Here is a 23,447-nt window from a genome sequence, read left to right as displayed (position 1 = left end):
ACCTCTGGCATGTGGGGCTGGCACCCTACCCCTTTGAGCCACAGGCACCACCAGTAGCTTAATTTGTTTTAATTTTATGGTAGCTTAATTTGTTTTTTCCCCCAAAATTAATAACTTAATAAAAAAAAAAACTGGATTGAAGTACATGTGTGAATTTAATGTACTCTGCCTGTCATTCTGTCTACCTGTATTTACTTATCTCCTGCTCTTAATAACATTTGTATAGTAATTGTTCTTGTGCTAGATACTGGTCTGTGCTTTTTGCAACTGTTAGTTTATATCATTATTCTAATATTTCAACAAATACGTGAGATTTCACACTATTATTACTTCTGTTTTATAAATGAGAAAACTGAGGCATAGAAGAAAGTTTTCGGGAGCTTGCCTAAGGTAACAGGTAGAAAGTACCGTGGAGCTGAGTTTTGAACCCAGGCAGGTTGGTGCTAGACCTCATATTTTTCACTATCATACTTTGTTGCCTTTCATATTTCTTTGATAAATTGTCATAATATTTCACTGGATTTCAAATGGAGTTTTCAATGTTTCAATATTTCACTGGAGTTTCTTCTGGAAACTCATAGGGGATGGACCCTAAGTCTTCTTAAGGAGTTTATGAGGTCAGCACTTTATCCTGATAATACCAAGATATTATTTGTTCTTTTGACCCTGAGATTTTCATTATTACACTGTTTCCAGAGATTACATGGAGTGTGTTCTATCACAGCAGGTTTTTTTTGTTTGTTTGGGTTTTTTTTGTTTGTTTGTTTTGCAATTTTTGGCTTGGGCCATGTTTGAAACCACAACCATTGGTTTATGAGGCTGGTGCCCTACTCCTTTGAACCATAGGTGCCAACGTCACAGTAGGTTAAGTGCAGGAACAAACGTGAGAATCCATTTGTCCTCTATTAAAACAGACATTAGAGATTTGCCGAAATATAAAATAAAACAATGTCCTATTCTCATTTTTTCTTTTAAAAAATAGGTTTTTTAATATTCATGTTAACTTTTGTTAGATTTATTTTTGTTATCTTAAAAAGAATAAGTATTAATGATTTCTGTGTATTAGAATATAAATTTTTCCTTCAGTTTTTAATATAGTAACATTTTCATTTTTAATTTCAAGTATTACGAGACATTTCTTAGTGTCAGTATTACAAATACCTAATACAGTCCCTTGACAAAATTTAATTGAGGTGTTTAGCAGCTTGTAAGAATGCTAAAAGTGTCTTAAGGCCAAAGAATCACTGTGCTAAAAGAGTACATTTGATCATATCCCTTTCAAAGGATATTTTATAATAATTTATGAGGATATGCTTAACTCTACACCATTCTTTTATTTCTTTTTCTTTTAGGTTTGTTTTCTGCTCTGGACACACATTCAAATTTGGGTGTTATTTCTTATGGTGTTTCCATGACAACTTTGGAAGATGTGTTCTTAAAGCTGGAAGTTGAAGCAGAAATTGACCAAGCAGGTAAAAAAAAAAAAACTAATGAAACATTTTATGAAATAAACCATACAAAGGGTGAACAAGACAAATAACAATGTAAGCATGTGAGATTATATTATTTTAGTTATGGAAGGATAGAAATAAATACGTAAATACGTAATTGTGATAGTAAGTAATTGATAGTGATAGGTGTTAGGAAGAAAGTAACAAAGTAGTCTTGGAAGGCAGCAATCTTACTTATATCATCAGGAAGAAATTCATTGAGCTGATATTTGACCTGAGACCTGGATGAGAAGAAAAATCCAGATAGTTGAAGATTTTAGCACAGAATGTTACAGATAAGGAAAATTTAACCTGCAAAGTTATTAAGAAATGAGTTAGATGTCTTTGAGGGACAAAAAAATGCCCCAATAGGTGGAGCCATGGAAAGATGTTACAGAGCGAAGTCAGAGGGATTCTGAAAGGATAGATCATGTTTTGCCATTGAACATATTGAAAAGAATTTCATATGTTAGTGCAACTTGAAAACATTAGAAAGTTGTAAAGCAAAGGAGACCTCAGTTGCATTTTTATTTTTTTATTTTTTTTTAAGTTTTTATAAAAGCATTTTTATTTTTTCTATTTTTATTATTATTTTTTTTATTGTTGGGGATTCATTGAGGGTACAATAAGCCAGGTTACACTGATTGCATTTGTTAGGTAAAGTCCCTTTAAAAAAACACATTTTAGGCTGGGTGCAGGGGCTCATGCCTGTAATCCTAGAACTCTGGGAGGGGGAGGCAAAGGCTGATGGATTACTTGAGGTCAGGAGGTGGAAACCAGCCTGAGCTGGAGCAAGAGCAAGATCCCACCTATAAAAATACCTAGACGTGATCGGTGCCCGCAGGACCTCTGGAAGAGCTGCACTGTGACACGCCCAGACCTCTGTAAGAGCTGCCCCGCGATCGGCGCCCGCCCGGACATCTGGAAGTGCTGCATCGCGACCTGCGACCAGCGCCCGCCCAGATCTCTGGAAGAGCTGGGCCCCAGCCTGCGACCCACAATCGGCACCCGCCTGGATCCCGGTAAGAGCTGTGCCGTGACCCGCGAGCTGTGCCTGCCCGGACTTCTATACGAGCGGCCCCGCGACCTATGCCCACCGGGCTTCCGCACGCCCTAACCAGGAGCTCCAGGAGCCACCCAACCCCGCATCCTCCCTCCTATACCCTGCCTGCTTCTACACCGGCTGCTCATCTGGCCAGTGACTCTCGTAGCCACGTGCCCTCCGGAACCCTCCCTGCCTCTGCGTGGAGCCCTTCTCCTGGCAAGAGACTGCCGGAGCCTTGCGCCTTCTGTGCCAAAGTTACTGGACGGCAGTCACTCCCAGAACCGTGTGTGCCACCTCCCACCCTGTTGCTGGATCCGGGTGTGTCAAACCAGAACTCCTTGGCTGGGGCAGCCGCAGAGGAGCTACACAAGGTCACTCCCTACAAAGATCCAGCAACAATAGAGTGATCCTGCTGGGGTCTAATCTTGGAGAGACACCTCTCCAACTCTGAGGATGGCCAGAAGCAACGGTGAAAAACAATCATAAGGTGAAATCAACGGAAAAAAACTCGGGCAATATGAATAATCAGAGTAGATTAGCTCCCCCAAGGAACAATGGGACAGACACAGCACAAGATCCCATGCACAAACAAATAGCTGAGATGTCAGAAATCGAATTCAGAATCTGGATAGCAAATAAGATGGAATTAGAATTCCAAGCAGTAGCCCAAAAGATGTCTAAGAATTCAATGAATTCAAAGACCAAATGACCAAAGATTTTGACACATTGAGACAAGGAATTGCCCTCAAAGATCTGAGAAACACAGTACAATCCCTCAGTAACAGAATGGAGCAAGCAGAAGAAAGGATTTCTGACATTGAAAACAAAGTTTTCGAATGCTCCCAAAGTCTCAAAGAGGATAAGAAATGGAGGGGAAAAACAGATTACTCTCTCGGAGAGCTCTGGGATAATTCAAAGAAAACCAATATTCGTCTTAAAGGGATCCCCGAAAGCGATGAAATGGCTTCACAAGGCACAGAGTCCCTTCTCCATGAGATTATGAAGGAGAACTTTCCAGACATGCCAAGAGATTCTGAAATTCAGATAGCAGACAGTTTCAGAACTCCAGCACGACTCAACCCAAATAAGACATCCCACAGACACATCATAATCAATTTCACTAAAGTTAATATGAAGGAGAAAATTCTTAAAGCAGCTAGATGAAAGAAAACCATCACTTACAAGGGGAAGAATATTAGAATAACTGCAGATCTCTCTGCTGAAACCTTTCAAGCTAGAAGAGGATGGTCATCGACTTTTAATCTCCTAAAACAAAATAACTTTCAACCCAGGATCCTGCACCCAGCTAAACTGAGTTTCATTTATGATGGAGAAATTAAATACTTTAATGACATTCACGTGTTGAAGAAGTTTGCTACAACTAAACTAGCTCTCCAGGATATTGTCAGATCTATCCTCCATAAAGATCAGCATAACCTTCCACTATAAAAGTAAACACACCCAGAGAATTTTGATCAAATTCCAACTTCCACAGTCGCAAAAGGATTAAAAATGCCCACCAGTGGGGCGGCGCCTGTGGCTCAGTCGGTAGGGTGCCAGCCCCATATACCGAGGGTGGTGGGTTCAAACCCGGCCCCAGCCAAACTGCAACCAAAAAATAGCCAGGCGTTGTGGCGGGCGCCTGTAGTCCCAGCTACTCGGGAGGCTGAGGCAAGAGAATCGCTTAAGCCCAGGAGTTGGAGGTTGCTGTGAGCTGTGTGAGGCCACGGCACTCTACCGAGGGCCATAAAGTGAGACTCTGTCTCTACAAAAAAAGAAAAAAAAAAATGCCCACCGGACTCTTGAAAGGCTTATAAATATTCTCAATTAATGTGAATGGTTTAAATTGTCCTCTAAAGAGGCACAGGTTGGCTGACTGGATACAGAAACTCAAGCCAGATATCTGCTGCATACAAGAATCTCATCTTACATTAAAAGACAAATATAGACTCAAGATGAAGGGATGGTCATCTGTACTCCAGGCAAATGGAAAGCAGAAAAAAGCTGGCATTCCAATCCTATTCGCAGATGCAATAGGCTTTAAACCAACCAAAATAAGGAAGGATAAAGGTGGACACTTCATATTTGTTAAAGGTAATACTCAATATGATGAGATTTCAATTATTAATATTTATGCACCCAACCAGAACACACCTCCATTTATAAGAGAAACTCTAACACACATGAGCAACTTGATTTTCTCCAGTTCAATAGTAGTTGGAGATTTTAACAACATTTTAGCAGTGCTGGATAGATCCTCCAAAAATAAGCTAAGCAAAGAAATTTTAGATTTGAACTTAACCATTCAACATCTGGACTTAAAAGACATCTACAGAACATTTCATCCCAACAAAACTGAATACACATTTTTCTCATCAGCCCGTGGAACATACTCCAAAATCAACCACATCCTAGGCCACAAATCTAACCGCAGCAAATTTTTAAAAATAGAAATTATTCCTTGCATCTTCTCAGACCATCATGGAATAAAAATTGAACTCAAGAACAACAGGGATCTGCATACCCATACAAAAACATGGACGCTAAATAACCTTATGCTGAAGGACAGATGGGTTATAGATGAGATTAAGAAGGAAATCACCAAATTTTTGGAACAAAACAACAATGAAGACACAAATTATCAGAACCTCTGGGATACTGCAAAGGCAGTCCTAAGAGGGAAACTTATAGCACTGTAAGCCTTCCTCAAGAAAATGAAAAGAGAGGATGTTAATAACTTAATCGGACATCTCAAGCAGCTGAAGAAGAAGAACATTCAAACCCCAAACCCAGCAGAAGAAAAGAAATAACCAAAATCAGAGCAGAATTAAATGAAATTGAAAACAAAAGAATTATACAACAGATCAATAAATTCAAAAGTTGGTTTTTTGAAAGGATCAATAAAATAGATAAACCTTTGGCCAACCTAACCAGGAAAAAAAGAGTAAAATCTCTACTTTCATCAATCAGAAATGGTAAAGATGAAATAACAGACCCCTCAGAAATTCAAAAAATCCTTAACGAATATTACAAGAAACTCTACTCTCAGAAATATGAAAATCTGAAAGAAATCGACCAATACCTGGAAGTATGCCACCTACCAAGACTTAGCCAGAATGAAGTGGAAATGTTGAACAGGCCTATGTCAAGTTCTGAAATAGCACCAACTATACAAAATTTGCCTAAAAAGAAAAACCACATGGCTTTATGTCAGAATTCTACCAAACCTTTAAAGAAGAACTAGTACCTATATTACTAACCCTCTTCCAAAATATAGAAAAAGAAGGAATACTACCCAACACATTCTACGAAGCAAACATCACCTTGATCCCTAAACCAGGGAAAGACCCAACAAGTAAAGAAAATTATAGACCAATATCACTAATGAATATTGATGCAAAAATACTCAATAAGATCCTAACAAACAGAATCCAACAACACATCAAAAAAATTATACACCACCACCAAGCAGATTTATCCCAGGGTCTCAAGGCTGGTTCAATATACGTAAATCTATAAATGTAATTCAGCACATTAAATAAAAAGTAAAGGCCATATGATTCTCTCAATTGACGCAGAAAAAGCTTTTGATAATATCCAGCATCCCTTCATGATCAGAACACTTAAGAAAATTGGTATAGAAGGGACATTTCTTAAACTAATAGAGGCCATCTACAGCAAACTCACAGCCCATATTGTATTGGATGGAGTTAAATTGAAATCATTTCCACTTAGATCAGGATCCAGGTAAGGTTGCCCATTGTCTCCATTGCTCTTTAACATTGTAATGGAAGTTTTAGCCATTGCTATTAGGGAAGAAAAGGCGATCAAAGGTATCCACATAGGGTCAGAAGAGATCAAACTTTCACTCTTGGCAGATGACATGATCATATATCTGGAAAACACTAGGGATTCTACTACAAAACTTTCAGAAGTGATCAAGGAATACAGCAATGTCTCAGGCTGCAAAATCAACACCCATAAATCTGTAGCCTTTATATATACCAACAATAACCAAGCTGAAAAAACAGTCAAGGACTGTTGTCATTGACTTCCTTCAATTGTCCATTCCTTCACAGTAGTGCCAAAGAAGATGAACTATTTGGGAGTTTATCTAACAAAGGATGTGACAGATCTCTATAAAGAGAACTATGAAACATTAAGAAAAGAAATAGCTGAAGATATTAACAAATGGAAAAACATACCATGCTCATGGCTGGGAAGAATCAACATTGTTAAAATGTCTATACAACTTTGTTAAAATGTCTATTTTAATGCAATTCCTATTAAAGCTCCACTGTCATATTTTAAAAATCTTGAAAAAATAATACTTTGTTTTGTATGGAATCAGAAAAAACCTCAAATATCCAAAACATTACTCAGAAATAAAAGCAAAGCACGAGGAATCATGCCAGCAGACCTGAGACTGTACCATAAATCGATAGTGATCAAAACAGCATGGTACTAGCACAAAAGCAGAGAAGTAAATGTCTGGAACAGAATAGATAACCAAGAGATGAATCATGCTACCAGACCTGAGAGTGTGCTGTAAATCGATAGTGATCAAAACAGCATGGTACTGGCACAAAAACAGAGAATTAGATGTATGGAACAGAATAGGAAACCAAGAGATAAGTTCAGCTACCAGATCTGAGACTGTACTATAAATCAATAGTGATCAAAACAGCATGGTACTGGCACAAAAACAGAGAAGTAGATGTATGGAACAGAATAGGGAACCAAGAGATGAATTCAGCTACTTACTGTTATTTGATCTTTGACAAGCCAATTAAAAACATTCAGTAGGGGAAAGATTCCCTATTTAACAAATGGTGCTGGGTGAACTGGCTGGCGATCTTTAAATTACTGAAACTGGACTCACACCTTTCACCATTAACTAAGATAGACTCTCACTGGATAAAAGATTTGAACTTAAGACATGAAACTATAAAAATACTTGAAGAAAGTACAGGGAAAACTCCTGAAGGACTCAGCCTGGGTGACTATTTTATGAGGAGGACTCCCCAGGCAATTGAAGCAGTATCAAAAATACATTACTGGGACCTGATCAAACTAAAAAGCTTCTGCACAGCCAAGAACATAGTAAAGCAAGCAGACAGCCCTCAGAATGGGAGAAAATATTTGCAGGTTATACCTCCAATAAAGGTCTAATAACCAGAATCCACAGAGAACTCAAACGTATTAGCAAGAAAAGAACACATGATCCCTTCTCAGGGTGGGCAAGGGACTTGAAGAGAAACTTATCTAAAGACAGATGCACGATCTACAAACACATGAAAAAAAGCTCATTATCCTTAATCATCAGAGAAATGCAAATCAAAACTACTTTGAGATATCACCTAACCCCAGTAAGAGTAGCCCACATAACAAAATCCTAAAACCAGAGATGTTGGCGTGGATACGGAGAAAAGGACACACTTCTACAGTGCTGGTGGGAATGCACACTAATATATTCCTTCTGGAAGGATGTTTGGAGAATACTTAGAGATCTAAAAATAGACCTGCCATTCAATCCTATAATTCCTTTACTAGGTATATACCCAGAAGACCAAAAATCACAATATAACAAAGATGTGTACCAGAATGTTTATTGCAGCCCAATTCACTATTACTAAGTCATGGAAGAAGCCCAAGTGCCCATCAATCCACGAATGGACTAGCAAATTGTGGTACATGTATACCATGGAATATTATGCAGCCTTAAAGAAAGATGGAGACTTTACCTCTTTCATGTTTACATGGATGGAGCTGGAACATATTCTTCTTAGCAGAGTATCTCAAGAATGGAAGAAAATGTATCCAATGTACTCAGCCCTACTATGAAGCTAACTTATAGCTTTCATATGAAGGCTATAACCCAACTATAGCACAAGAATATGGGGAAAGGGCCAAGGGAGGGGGGACGTTAGGGTACAGGGAGTGTAATGGGTGGGGTCATATTAGAATGGGTATAGGCGAAACCTACTAAATGCAGAATACAATAACTAAGAAAATGCCATGAAGGCTATGTTGAACAGTTTGATGAGAATATTTCAGATTGTATATGAAACCAGTACATTGTACCCCTTGATTGTACTAATGTGCACAGCTATGATTTAACAATAAAAAAAAATAAATAAAAAATAGCTGGATACCTGTAAAAATAGCCAGACGTGGTGGCAGGTGCCTGCACTCTCAACTACTCGATAGCTTGAGCCCAAGAGTTTTAGGTTGCTGTCAGCTGTGATTAGGTTGCTGTCAGCTGTGATGCCATGGCACTCTACTGAGGGTGACAAAGTAAAACTCTGTCTCAAAAAAACAAATTAAAACACATCCTAGTTGTTGAATGACAAGGGGATTGTAAAGGAAGAGTAGAAGTAGGAAGACTAATTAGTTAACTATTACAGTTAATTCCAACTCGAATAGGGTAGGAGTGAAAATAGAGAAAGAATAGATTTGGGTTATATTTTTGGTCATAGTGATGACTTGCTGATAGATGGTAGGAATTCAGGAAAGGGAGGAATAAGAATCCAGTGTACTCAATCCTGATATGAGGGCAATTGATGACCTAGTACATGGTGGAGGGTGGGGTAATGGAGGAGCAGAGAGAGGGATGGAGGGAGGGTGATGGAGGGTCATGGTATGTGACACATCTCTTCAAGGCAGGACACAATTATAAGAGGGACTTTACCTAACAGATGCAATCAGTGTAACCTGGTTCTCTGTACCCTCAGTGAATCCCCAACAATAAAGAAAAAAAAAATTCCTTTCCTAAGCTTTTAGCTTGAGAACTAAGTTGGGATTGCCATTCCTGAGAATGAGAAAGGGATAGGTTTGTGGAAAGAAGGAACCAGGTGGGAATTTTGGCTGTATTTTGTGATGGTAGGTCAGGAATGTAAAGGAAAATGGGATGTTAATTCAAAGATGTTAAGACTTGAAGCTCTGGGATTATGTGTTTTGCGTGAATGTTGAGTGGCTGATGATTGAAATCATTGAGACCGAAATCAAGAGTACTGAATATCCCACATGAAATAAATTTCTGTCATATTAAACTAAGTCTTAGCCGGGGGTTCTGGCGGGTGCCTACTTGGGAGGGTGAGGCAGGAGAATCGCTTAAGTTTGAGGTTGCTGTGAGCTGTCTCCAAAATAAATAAATAAATAAATAAATAATAAACTAAATCTGAAACTTCACAGAACATTATTACTAGAATTTTATCATTCATGGGTTTTGGTAGTCAAATTATAAAAGATCAGCCTTGTGTGGAAATAGTAATTTTTCAGCATTGCCAATTGTATACAATGGTATACATTTATGATATTAGATTCTCACGTTTAAATGTGACTGATGGAGGTGCAATGTATTTTGGGGTTCTTAGTTTTTCTCCTGTTACTATGTCTGGATCAAAGAAGATTTATCTGAAAAGTTACTGTATGTGATTTTGTAGTTTTTCTTTCTTTTAAAATTTTGAAATGATGAAGTTGACTTTCTGCTTGTAATTCACCTCTACAAATTGTGGAAGAAGTTGAAATAAAACTTTTTTTTTGGGGGGGGGGGACAGTCTTATTCTGTTGCCCAGGCTGTAGTGTTGTGTGGCATCACCCTAGCTCACAGCAACCTCAAAGTCCTGGGCTCAGTAATCCTCCTCCCTCAGCCTTCTAAATAGCTAGGGCTATAGGCGCCCACCTCAATGTCCAGGTATTTTTTTTTTCTATTTTCAGTAGAAACGGAGGCCTCCCAGAGTGCTAGGATTACAAGTGGCTAACACCATGAAATTTTAATTCTACATACGTTTAGAATATTTTCACTAAATTTAAAATTTATATTAAATATTAAAAGTAATCTGAATGACATATCTTATTTACATTACTGAGTTTGCTATGTCTTTTAAGTGTTAGGTTAATAATATGATCACACTACTATTGATCCTGTACAACTTCAGAAATGTCAGGAAATGATATCGAAATGGGCGCTTGGTTCTTAACTCTTCCAGAGACTGCCGATGAAGTGGAAAGGCAGATTTTGGCAGGAAAAAAAACTGAACCAGAAGCTAAATCTTAATAGAAAAACCAAGTAAAGGCAGGGAAGGTCTTCAGACATGGAGATAAGAAAGAAATCAGTTGTATGATAAAGATATGATGTTAGGGTGTAGTCACAGAGGAAAAGTTCACATAAAAGTTGAATATTGTACAGTCGTGGAGATAACAAGATCTTAAACATGGGCATGCATCCCATGGGTTGTGTTGGGGCAAGAGGAATTATACAGGACGTTGTTTTTGTGTCTGGCTTCTTCTACTCAGTATTACATTTGTAAAGCTTAACCATGTTATATGTATCTCCAAAATCATTTGTTCATTTTCATTGTTTTACACTATTTTATGCATTTCTCAACTATTCATTCACTTTTTTATAGTCATTTAGGTTCTTTCCAGTTTATGAGTATTTTGGATCTCATAAGACTATTCTTGCACGTGTGTTTAGGTTAACCCTGTGTACACACCTCTACTGGTTTTGTACCTAATGGGGACTTTCTGGGTCATAAGGAAGATATTCATATGTTAAGCTTTCATAGATATTGCCAAAATACGAGAGTTTCATTTGTTCTGCATAACCACTGAACATGTGCTTCTTTAACATTTACATACTTTAGAAAGATTTTCATCTTTCTTAAGTAATAATACTAAAATTTTCTTTTTGTTTTACTTTGTTTTGGCAAATAGATTATAGTGTATTTACTCAGCAGCCACAAGATGAAGAAATGGATTCAAAATCTTTTGATGAAATGGAGCAGAGCTTACTTATTCTTTCTGAAACCAAGGGTTCTCTAATGAGCACCATGAGCCTTTGGAAACAGCAGATGTATACAATAGCAAAGTTTCATTTCCTTTCTTTGAAACGTGAAAGTAAATCGGTGAGATCAGTGTAAGTATAAATCATTTTTCTGCCTGATGAGTTATTTTTCAAGGATACAGATAGGATTTATCATGTTAATGTTTAAAATGTAGATGTATGTAAATTTATGTAGTTTTTAAAGATTACAACTTTTTTCAGTGTCAGAGGAAAAAAATTATGCTTATAGTACTGTTAGACTTTCACTCTTCTTTAAACTAGCATTTATTTTCTCATCTATAAAATGTGGAAGTGACAGATAATATTCCCTAATTATATAAGTTTTGAATTAGTCATTGTATCTTAAATTTTATTTTGTGTTTATGGTTTTTACTGTTTTTATATCCATTAATGTTTATAACCTTTTTTGTAAGTAGCAGGACAAATAAGTTTCATCCCTATTTTTCAGATGAAGAAACTGAAATATAATGAAGGCTGTATGGCTAGTAGATCTAGGATAAGAATGTTACCTTCTAAGTTAGCTTTAGCTTCTCTCAGGTTTCCCTGGAGTCCTAGGCATTGAATTATTTGGAAATAAACATTAACTACTTTACATACCATCTTGTAAGATCCAAAATGGTAACAGTAGGAACTTAAATGATTAGAATATTTTTATATGTTTGAAATATAAATATATTTACTCTTTGACCAGATTTGTTTGTCGTCAAACAAATGTTAATCAAGTATCTGATTTAGTCCCATGTAAGCGTTAATGAAAAAAAAAAAATTTAAGTCAGCATTTTAGGTTTATTTAATTGAACAGCACTCTCATTAAAATACTCCCTGAAAAAACAAAGTATCTTTATCAGCATGGAGTGCCAAAACAAAATACCATAGACTGGGTGGCTTAAATGGCAGAAACTTTTTTTCTCACAGTTCTGCTAGCTTATGGTCTAAGATGAGAGCACCAGCATGGTGAAGGCTTTCTCCCTGGCTTGTAGAAGGCCACCATCTTGCTGTGAGGTCACATGACCTTTTGGTGTGCACTGGTCTGCATTCTCTGCTGTCTCTTTTTGTAGAGGCACTAATCCTATTGCAAGGTCCCCACCATCATGACCTTCTCTAATCTAAATCGGTTGTATCTCCTCCAAATACTCCAAATAAAGGATGTTAGGGCTTTAACATAAAAATTTGAAAGGGCACAGATATTCAGTTTATAACAAAAAGTGTTCTGTGGTCAAATTCATTTAGGAAATATTATGTTTTATATTTCCTGTATTAAGGAATCATTCATTAGTATATAAAAACTCATGAGAAATGATAAATATTTTTTTTCATCTTTTTGAACCTGGAATTTCAAATTTATTTAATCGTGATTCTTTGTTAACCCCAAATATTTATTAACTTATTATGGAATTGAACTTCAATGCAGTATGCTTTTAGAAATGCTGACTTAGGTATACTCATAACAATTAAAAATTATTAAAAAAAATTATGGCCTATTAGAAAAATTGCTAAATAAAGTGTGATGATCTAAGCTCTCCAACCACTTGTTGTGGTACTTATCACATATAAGCTCTCCAACCACTTGTTGTGGCACTTATCACATACAAGTGATATCAGGTATTTTGTCAGATAAGTAGCTGTCTTCCAGATAAAAGAGCATTTGTAGTAGACCCTGATTTGCCTCCTGAGAGTAGACATAGCAGTTTTGTTGTGATTAGGATTAAATTTCAAAGATCACGATTATTCAAAATTTTATTGTATTTCTATTTCTTTCCTTATATCTAAAATATTTTTGTTAATACATGAAAGTAAATGGTTAGAATACAGACAGCAAAGGCATTATTTCCTTCAGGAGTATGGAGACAGATATTTAAGACATAGTGTCTTATTCTTTAATAGTGTAACTCCGTGTTTATATGCCCTATGAAACTTTAGGAATGACTCTTACCTCAAATATACTTTAATTTTGTCTTGTAATATTGGCTTTTTCTCCAATATTGTCATGAGATCATTTCTGGGATTAGAGTGTATATTTTTTTGAAGTATTTTTTCTTGTTTTTTTGTTTGTTTTTTCACTGATTTTTTTTTTTTTTTTAAATGGGGCTTAAATCTATACCAATGTGAAGGAGGATTTTTTAATAGAGTTACATATTAATGTACCTTGAGCTGTATTTTTTTTTTTTTCTTTTCAGGTTACTTCTGCTTTTAATTTTTTTTGCAGTTCAGATTTTTATGTTTTTGGTGCATCACTCCTTTAAAAATGCTGTGGTTCCCATCAAACTTGCTCCAGATTTATATTTCCTAAAACCTGAAGATAAACCTCATAAATACAAAACAAGTCTCCTTCTTCAAAATTCTACTGGTGAGAGTGTATAAAGGTCTATTAATGTGTATTGGGTGGGGTATAGGTTTGAGGTGTAGATGTGGGCCAGAGATTTTGATTTTAAAAATATTTAAGGTAAAGGAATGGTTTGTATGACATCTAAGTTAAATACTTAATCGTATTGATGCTGAAAAATGTATTACAGAAATCAGATTTTGGCCTAAGTGTTTAATATTGGCCTAAGTTTTAAATTTTGTAATTTATACTGTATATAATCATAAAACTATCTTTTTTAAAAGTAGTGACATTTTTCTCAGCAGCTGTTTTATCTCAAAGCTCATGATAAGTGATTAAGTAGTTGAAAAACTTTCTTTAGAAGAGTTAAAGTACATAATATTTATGCAGTTATGTATCTACATAGAAATGTTTAATCCTTTACAGAAAACCTGAAGAATTAGTTCAAACTAAGAAAAATAAGCATTAGATGTAAATATCTGTAATTAAATGCATTAAATTTATAATGGATATTTTTGAATTTGCTGTTGGTATTGTTATTACATAATTGTCAAATATGAAAAAAAAAATTTTTTTAAATTGACCAAAGCTCAAAAATATAAAACTGACATAGGATTTGGATTTTCACAATTTTAAAATCTAATGTGAAATTTACTAATACATGATCTGTTGTCCCTACAACATCTCCCATCTCTGTTGATAGCTTGTAGTCCTAAGGTTTTGAAGCCCAAATCAAAGTTAGCTAACTCTGACAAATTTACATGTACAGCATCCCAAAAGCTTTAGCTTAGTTTACTTAATCTTGCTGAAATACATTAGAGAGTTGCATTTTATATAACCTTTTCTGTGATCATAGGCTCTTTGGGGTTTTAACATTTCCTAATATTTCACTGATATTCTAATATATACGCATGTGTGTATGTGTGTGTATATTTTTTTGAATTCACTATTAACTGAAAACTTTTGCCCAGCAAAATAGTAAGTACGGTGTTAGGGGTGATGATAAATTGCTATTACATTCACTGTTAAAATCTGGTGCTCAGCATATTATATCACCTTCATTCTTTGGGGGGGAAGATGCATTTAATAATAGAAAATTTCTCTTGAATAGTGAATGTTATATTTTGTAATTTTTTTTCTTTCATTTAGAATTCTTGTTTTTGGTTTTAATACATATTTTATGTTGCTGAAGTGTAATACTGCATGAACCTTATACTGTGATAATTGTGACTTTTTTATGTGTTGGGGGAATTGTATGTGTATCTCAAATATTTCTGTTTTGAGTTTACTGAACTACAGAAATAATAGTATTTTCAACGTTTGTCTCTTTCATTATGTTGTTATATTAGCGTTGTTTGCTTACGTATTCCATAGTTCCTAGCTCCATTTCTGATTCATAATAAAACCACTTTTCCTTTAGGAATTATTGGCCTCTGTGTGTATTTATATTGGGTAGTATTTTACCCTTCTTGCAGAGCTCTTTGTATCACAGATGATAAAACTTTCTCAGTTATAATATTGTTGTCTTCTCAGAATACATAGCCACTCTTGTACTCTAAAGATAAGAGATCAATAGTAGTAACATCATTGGGCAGTGATGTTACCACACCTGTCCTGTACTCTTCTGAGCTGTTATCTTGTTATCTCAAATTGTCAAATTGATTTTTATCTTCACTATTTAAGAATTTTATATACTATAGCTGAGTTTTCAATGTAAATAAATAGTTGTAGCAGCAGCGGCAGCTAAAATTTGTAGAAATCGTATGTGCCAGGTTTTGTCCTAAACTCTGTATTTATATTCAGTCATTTAATTCTCTTGACCACTTAGAAGGCAGATCTACTCATTTCCCCCATTTTACAAAAGAGGAAACTGAGACCCAGATTATCTAACTTTGTTGAAGGACAAATAGTGTAAGTGGTACAACTCTGATTTGAAACAAGGTTGACCAGCCCCAGAGGCAATTTTCTTAATCACATCTTAGCTAATGAAAACAAAATATTTCTCTAAAAACAGAGTGATCATCACAATGTTATTAAAATCCTATGTTTAGTTCTCATTTAAACTAATTCTTTATTGTTTTGTTTGTTTTCTAATACCAGACTCAGATATCAGTGATCTTATTAGCTTTTTCACAAACCAGAACATAATGGTGACCATGTTTAATGACAGTGACTATGTTTCTGCTGCTCCCCATAGTGCAGCTTTAAATGTGATGCAGTTAGAAAAGGTAAGACTAATGTATATGCATGAATAACCATTTGAGAGTTATAAAAGTTTAAAATGTTTCTTCTAAAATTAATCATTTTCTGATTGACCTCATTAGTTAGAAATCAGTTTTACTTTTGAAGCTAGTTGTGTTTATTTGTATTTTTTATGCTTTGATGGATTATCAATATGGAAAGCTATAGGGAATGTACATTTATTTTTATATTAGGTACTTATTTAAAATATCAAAGTATCTACACATTCCAAACCAGATTGTCTTTGTCTGTCACCGATTATTTCTATGATTTGTTGAAGCAGCCCTTTAGTATAGTCAATGAGAATTAACTTAATTGGTGAGAAAAGCTTGATAAATAGCAATAATATACCTATGTATATTTTTATGTAGTATGTAATAAATCTTCTTTTCTTATTGTAGGACTATATTTTTGCAGTGGTTTTCAATAGTACTATGGTTTATTCTTTACCTGTATTGATGAATATCATTAGTAACTACTATCTTTATCGTTTAAATGTGAATGAAACCATCGAGATCTGGAGTACTCCATTCTTTCAAGTAAGCAAATATAGATAAAATTTAATATGTATTTTATAGATATAATGGTATCTTTTAAAAGCCAGCCAATAGTAACAAAATCTGTAGAAATTTATCTTGCGAGGTATCCTAGTCTTCTTAAAACTTGAGTGGGAGATGATTTACATGAAGGTGTTCAGGATTTCCCAGTATTAGTTTGCTTCAGAATTGAGGAGGTTTTTTTTTTTGGTACATACATTTTTATAAAACATAAATATTTTTTATAGTTACCATAAAAGAAACATTAAGGTAATTTTAAAATATTAGTTATCTAAAATCTAGGTATTAGGGTACTGAAAGAACCTTGGTAAGTCACCCAAGCAACCATTTTTAATTTTAAGACTGTTGTATTATAAAAATCAACTTAAGTTTACAGAAGAGTATTCAACATTATTTCTCTTCACCCTTTGGTTTTCATATGCTAAAAAATAAATGGACAAATACCTACTATAACCAAGTTTTCTATTGTCATATTTTTAAAAAACAACTTTATTGAAATTAGTTCACACACCATCTACCCATTAAAATGTGCACTTCAGTGTCCTGTGTTCATAGAGTTGTGCTACTATCACCACAATGAGTTCTAGACATAATCACCCCCCCTAAAAACATTCTGCACTTATTAGTAGTTACTCCTCATTTTTCCCCCCTCCATAAGTGTCCCCAGCTTGAGGCAACCAATAGTCTACTTGATGACTCTATTCTAAACATTTTATATATATGTGGTCTTTTTTGTTCGCCTTTTTGTATGTAGCATAGTGTTTTGAAGATTTATCTACGTTGTAAGATCTATCAGTACTTTATTTCTTTTTACTGCCAAATAATATTCTGTTGTGTGGAATGTATGGAATTTTTATGTGGAATACCACATTCTATTTATCCATTTATCAGTTGATGAATGTTTGGATTGTTTTCACTTTTTGGCTATTATGAATAATGCTGTGAACATTCAAGTACAGTTTTTTATACAGGCATAGGTTCTCATTTCTTTTGGGTGTATGTCTAGGAGTGGGATTACTGAATCATGTGGTAACTCTATGTTTAATATTTTGAGGAACAGCCAAACTTTTTTCTGAAGTGTTTGCTTCATTTTCCATTTCCACCAGCAGTGGGTATGAGAAGGTATCTTGTTTCTATTTTGATTTGCATTTCCTTAATGGCTAATGATGTTGAGAATTTTTTCATATGCTTACATCTTGAGAAATGTGTGTTCTTACCCTTTGCTTAATTTTTAATTTGGTTATTTGTCTTTTTATGATTGGAAGTTCTTTATGTATTTTAGGTAGAAGTTCTTTATCAGATATAAGATTTGGAAATTATTATCTACCAGTTTGTTGGTGTCATTTCACTTTTTTTTAAATTAATATTAAATCATAGCTGTGTACATTAATGTGATCATGGGGCACCATACATTGGTTTTATAAACAGTTTGACACATTTTCATCACACTGGTTAACATAGCCTTCCTGGCATTTTCTTAGTTATTGTGTTAAGACAATTATATTCTACATTTACTAAGTTTCACATGTACCCTTGTAAGATGCACTGGTCATTTCACTGTTTTGATAGTGTCTTTTGAAGTACAGATTTTCAATTTTGATGAAGTTTAATTTATGTATAGTTTTTCTTTTATTGCTGTGCTTTTGTTGTCATAGTTCAGAAATTTTTGCATAACCTGAAGTCAAAAAAGCTTACCCTTGTTTTTATCTCAGAGTTTTATAGTAATAGCACTTGTATTTGGGCCTTTATTACATTTCCAGTTAATTTTTGTGTATAGTGTAGGGAGAAGTCCAACTTCATTCTTTTGCATATGGATATTTAGTTGTCCGAGCATGTCTTACACTTTTTAAAAGTGTTTTTAGGGTGGCGGCCTATGGCTCACTGGGTGGGGCACCAGCCCCATATACTGGGGGTGACGGGTTCGAACCCAGCCCTGACCAAATTGCTACAAAAAATAGCTGGGCGTTATGGTCAGCACCTGTAGTCCCAGCTACTTGGGAGGCCGAGGCAGGAGAATCACCTACGCCCAGGAGTTGGAGGTTGCTGTGAGCTGTGTGACGCCATGGCCCTCTACCTAGGGCGATAAAGTGAGACTCTGACCCTACAAAAAAAAAAAAAAAAGAAAAAACAACAAAAGTGTTTTTATGTGTACATATTCACAATTCTTTTTGCTTTTGTTTTGAGCCCTGCTATGGTGTCATAGATCACAGCAACCTCAAATTCTTGGGCTCGAGCGATTCTCTTACTTCAGCCTTCCAAGTACCTAGGACTTACAGGCACCTGCCACCATGCGAGGCTACTTTTGTGGTCTGGCTCTTGCTGGTCTCAAACTCCTGAGCTCCATCAGTCCACCCACTCAGTTTCCCATACTGCTAAGATTACCTGTATTGATCCTCTGCCTGGATCAATTAAATTAAATCCTTCAATTCTTGTCTTCAAATTAAAATGCTAATTTATTTAAACATTATATATCAGTTTTATTCACTGAAACTTATATTTTTTCTTTATGTGTTTGCCATTCCTTTTTTTATTGTGTTGAGTCTTTAACTCATTCTGCCAAGCCCTTTATTGATTTTTGATTTTCACGTTATTTAAGATACTAGTTTCTTTTTTTCCCCTCATGTCTTTATCTTTTATAAAACATAAATTTCCATATTATTGTTCACTATACTTGCCATACTTTTCATCATCTGTTTATAAAGGTGCTTTGCTACTATGCATTCAAAGATGTATCGTGTCATTTTCAATAATCACTTCTACTTCTCTTAAAATTCACTCATTCATTCAGACACACTAACCACACTTCTGAAATGTCTGCAGTAACTAAGGCACTTTGCTAATGTTTAGGATGTATCAGTGAAAAAGGGACTAAGAAGCTTACTGAATAGAGGAGGAAGTAGACAAATGAGCAGGCAATGATAGTGTAATGTGAAAAGTGCTATTCTGTAATGGGGATAATATTTGAGATAGGAAAACCCAAGGTTTTTTCCTACTCCCCCACTACACTGAAAGTATCACATACTAGATGTGTGGGTTTTTTCCACCCTATATACCAAGTAGTTCTCTAGTATAGACACCAGCTGGGTATACTGTAGTTCAGTTCACTTTTGATACTATCTACTTAGAGATACTTTGGAACAAATTGTATAATGTCATATGGTATGGATTAGGTAATTGGCCTTATTGCTAAATAGGAAAACTCAGAAGGCTAAAATCAACAAGGCATTGATGAACTCTGTTTCCACATCATCCCATGGAGGGGTGTGCCAGGGCCAGGCTATCTGCTAGGCACAGTATGATTTTTGTTGTAGTGCAGAGTACCTTCCCTATCCTGTGGGTGTATCTCCTTACAGAATAAAATGGCTTTGTTGAGGGTGGAGGATAATATAGTGCCCTTCGAATAATCTGCATTTGGGGTACCAGCTCTTTACTGGTTGTCTGGAAAAGTTAACTGGCTGCATCTGAATCCTTGGGGCAGCTAGGGAAATGGGGACCTGTGGGAGTTAAAGGACACATTCCCTGCTTAGGACGTATTCTTGGTTCTGTAGGAAGCTGAGTGAGGGTATAGCTATTCCCAGTGGAGAAAAGGAGGGCTCCATGATTCCAGCTGGCTTGTAGTCCATGTAACCAAAGAACAACAACAAAGATCATTCTCAGATGTTCATTATCATTGCATAGGCCCGTTGGTAGATATGCTGATTGCTTTTATATGTTATTTTTTTATGACATGGTGTAGTTAAAGTTATGTGCCAGATTATTCTGGGTTGTACTGGTTGTATTCTGGGTTATTCTGGTTGAAAATGGAAGTACAATGGTTTGCTCAGAACCAAATAGCTGTTTAATAAGTAGCAGAGTTGGTACTGTAGTCTACCATCATCTTCTCTGTTAATAAATTTTCCACCCTTTCTTTCACAGACTATAAGATATTCCGATGTGTTCTTTCTAAGGTTTTGATATTCTTTTAGGATATGCTGAGATGATATAAAATGATTCTCAGTTCTGTTTTTTTATTCTGTGATTGTTTTCCAGGAAATTACTGACATAGTTTTTAAAATTGAGCTATATTTTCAAACTGCTTTGCTTGGAATCATTGTTACTGCAATGCCACCTTACTTTGCCATGGAAAATGCTGAGAATCATAAGGTAATGGCTCAGTTAAAAAAATCACAGGCCTGGTTTGCTAATAAGAAATGTCATATAAAAAATAAACTATTTACATGATTGCAAGTCACCATATAATTATTTTAGGAATAAGTAAATGGAGTAAATTGGGGTATAAATGCATTTATTACAATTTTATTGTGATAAATAATGTTTGTTTCTTGACACTTGCTATATCCCTTAAAAAATTCTCTAATCCTTACAACATTATGTGGTAAGTTTTATGTTACCCACCTTATAGATCATTAAGTTGAATGTGGGAGTATTCCTGTGTTTGTATAACTTGCCCAGGTTGACTTGTCCTATTGAAATGGAAGATTTGGAAACTGACTAATCTTTATATTCTTATACACTTAATCAGTGTACTGACTTGCCTCTTTCTTCTAACCTATACTAGAATGTATTGAATGGTAAAGACAAAATTTTTATCCTCTGTGTTTGAGCTTCATTCAGTGGAAACAAGTTTGTAAATTAGTTTATAGAGTATGATGGATAAAAAGCTTCATTATATTTAATAGCTTTTAATAAAAATAAATTATAAATTTTTGAGGACCTTCACATGAAAGCTATATCCCAGTTATAACCTAAGAATAGGGAGAAGGGGGAAAGAAAGGGGAGGGGGGAGGGAGGAGGAAGAAGGGGGATTAATGGGACTACACCTGTGGTGCATCTTACAAGGGTATATGTGAATCCTAGTAAATGTGGAATGTAAAGGTCTTAGCAAAATAACTAAGAAAATGCTACAAAAGCTATGTTAACTAAAGTGATGAAAATGTGTCAAACGATATATGAACCAAGTGTATGGTGCCCCATGATCATACTAATGTACACAGCTATGGTTTAATAAAAAAATTAAAAAAAATAAATAAAATATGGTAAAAGCCTAATTGAAAAAAAAATATTAATAAATGTGTTCAGTATAGAAGCATACATGAATCTTAGTATTTTAAAATAATATCCATTTTTTTATAGTAATTTAGAAAATAAAGTATAGAGAAAATAAAAGTTCATAATCCCCCTATTCAAATGTAAAGCTTACTGGACATTTACATATATTTTTCTTTTGGTTTTGGTGTCATTTTTTTTTTTTTTTTTGATGTGTTTTGAGACAGGCTTTCTCTCTGTTGCCCTGGCTAGAGTGCCATGGCATCATCATAGTGCACTGCAACCTCCAAATCCTGTGCTCAAGAGATCTTCCCGCTAGGATTACAGGTGTGAGCTGCCATGCCTGGCCTTATTCTTTTTTTTAAATTTCAGATTAATATATGAGTACAAATGATTAGGTTACATTGTTTGCCTTTTTTAGGTAAAAGTCCAAGTTGTAGCTAAGCCCTTTACCTAAGCGGGGTGCCATATACCCCACATTGCACCAGTTAGGGGGAGCTTGCAAACCCCCTCCCTTCTCCCATCTCCCCCCTCCTTTCTTCTTCTCCCTCTCCCTTGGATTTGCGTTTTTTTTTTGTTTTTTTTTTCTTGTGTGGACATATAGTAGTTCATCTACTAGTTTCATATTAATACTGAGTACATTGGGTGCTTGCTTTTCCATTCTTGTGATACTTAGGAAGATGTTCTCCAAATCTATCCAGGCAAATGCAGAAAATGTAAAGTCTCCATCTTTATGGCTGAATAGTATTCCATAGTGTACATATGCCATAGTTTATTTATCCATTTGTGAGTTGATGGTAGTTGGGTTGTTTCCACGTCTTGCCAATTGTGAATTGAACTATGATAAACATTCTAGTGCAAATGTCCTTATGGTAAAATGATTTTTTTTTCTTCTGGGCAGATAACTAGTAATGGAATTGTGGGATCAAACAGAAGATCTACTTGTAGCTCCATATGTCTTTCTAAAAAGGGCTGTTAGATTGTAGTCTCACCAACAGTGTGTATAAGTGTTCTTTTCTTTCCACAATCAAACCAGCATCAGCAGCTTTAGGGCTTTGTGGTATGGGCTATTCTCACTGGGGTTAGGTAATAACTCAGGGTGATTTTGATTTGCATTTCTCTAATGATTAGGGCAATGAACATTTTTTTCATGTGTTTCTTGGCTATTCATCTTTTTTGTGGAAAGTTCTGTTGTTTGCTCTTTTCTTGTATGTTAGTTTGGGTTCTTTGCAGATTCTGGTTATTAGGCCTTTGTCAGATTCATAGCATGCAAGTATCTTCTCCCATTCTGAAGATTGCTGGCTTTAGTTATTGTGCCCTTAGCTGTGCAGAAGCTTTTTCACTTGATCATGTCCCATTTATTTATTTTTGGTGTTGCTGCAATTGCCAATGGGTTCAAAAAATCTTTTCCCAGGCTGATATTGTTAAGAGTTTTCCCATACTTTCTTTTAGAGTTTTTATCATTTCGTGTCTTAGATTTAAATCTTTTATCCACTGTGAGTCAATTTTTGTAAGTGGATAGAAGTGCGGATCCAGTTTTAGTCTTTTACATGTGGCTAACCATTCTCCTGACACTATTTTTTAAATAGGGATTCTTTTCCTCATTGTATGCTTTTGTTTGGTTTATCAAAGGTCAAATCGTGCCTGGCTTTTTTTTTTTTTTTTTTCGAGACAGAGCCCCAAGCTGTCGCCCTGGGTAGAGTGTGGTGGGGTCACAGCTCACAGTAACCGCAAACTCTTGGGCTTAAGCAATTCTCTTGCCTTAGCCTCCCAAGTAGCTGGGACTACAGGCACCTGCCACAACGCCCAGCTACATGCCTGGCCTTTTAATTAAAAAAATATTTTTGAGATAGTTGTGGATTAATACACAGTTGTAAGAAATGATAGATCTTATGTC

The 23,447-nt window shown here is 35.5% G+C and overlaps 1 protein-coding gene across 3 annotated transcripts in view; it reads left to right on the top strand.

Annotated features, from left to right (window-relative positions):
- ABCA5 (ATP binding cassette subfamily A member 5) overlaps positions 1–23,447 on the top strand; it is an 81,675-nt gene that overhangs the window by 40,376 nt on the left and 17,852 nt on the right. For all 3 annotated transcript variants that reach the window (XM_053569670.1, XM_053569668.1, XM_053569667.1), the window contains 6 exons: positions 1,353–1,472; positions 11,254–11,455; positions 13,561–13,730; positions 15,807–15,934; positions 16,349–16,486; positions 20,534–20,647. In XM_053569670.1, the coding sequence (XP_053425645.1) occupies positions 1,353–1,472; positions 11,254–11,455; positions 13,561–13,730; positions 15,807–15,934; positions 16,349–16,486; positions 20,534–20,647 (872 nt within the window). The remainder of the gene's footprint in view (positions 1–1,352; positions 1,473–11,253; positions 11,456–13,560; positions 13,731–15,806; positions 15,935–16,348; positions 16,487–20,533; positions 20,648–23,447) is intronic.

This window comes from Nycticebus coucang, chromosome 18, assembly GCF_027406575.1.
Source record: "Nycticebus coucang isolate mNycCou1 chromosome 18, mNycCou1.pri, whole genome shotgun sequence".
In the NCBI taxonomy this organism is placed as follows: domain Eukaryota; kingdom Metazoa; phylum Chordata; class Mammalia; order Primates; family Lorisidae; genus Nycticebus; species Nycticebus coucang.
Note: the sequence above shows the minus strand (reverse complement) of the source record. Positions and strands in the feature narration are given on the sequence as shown.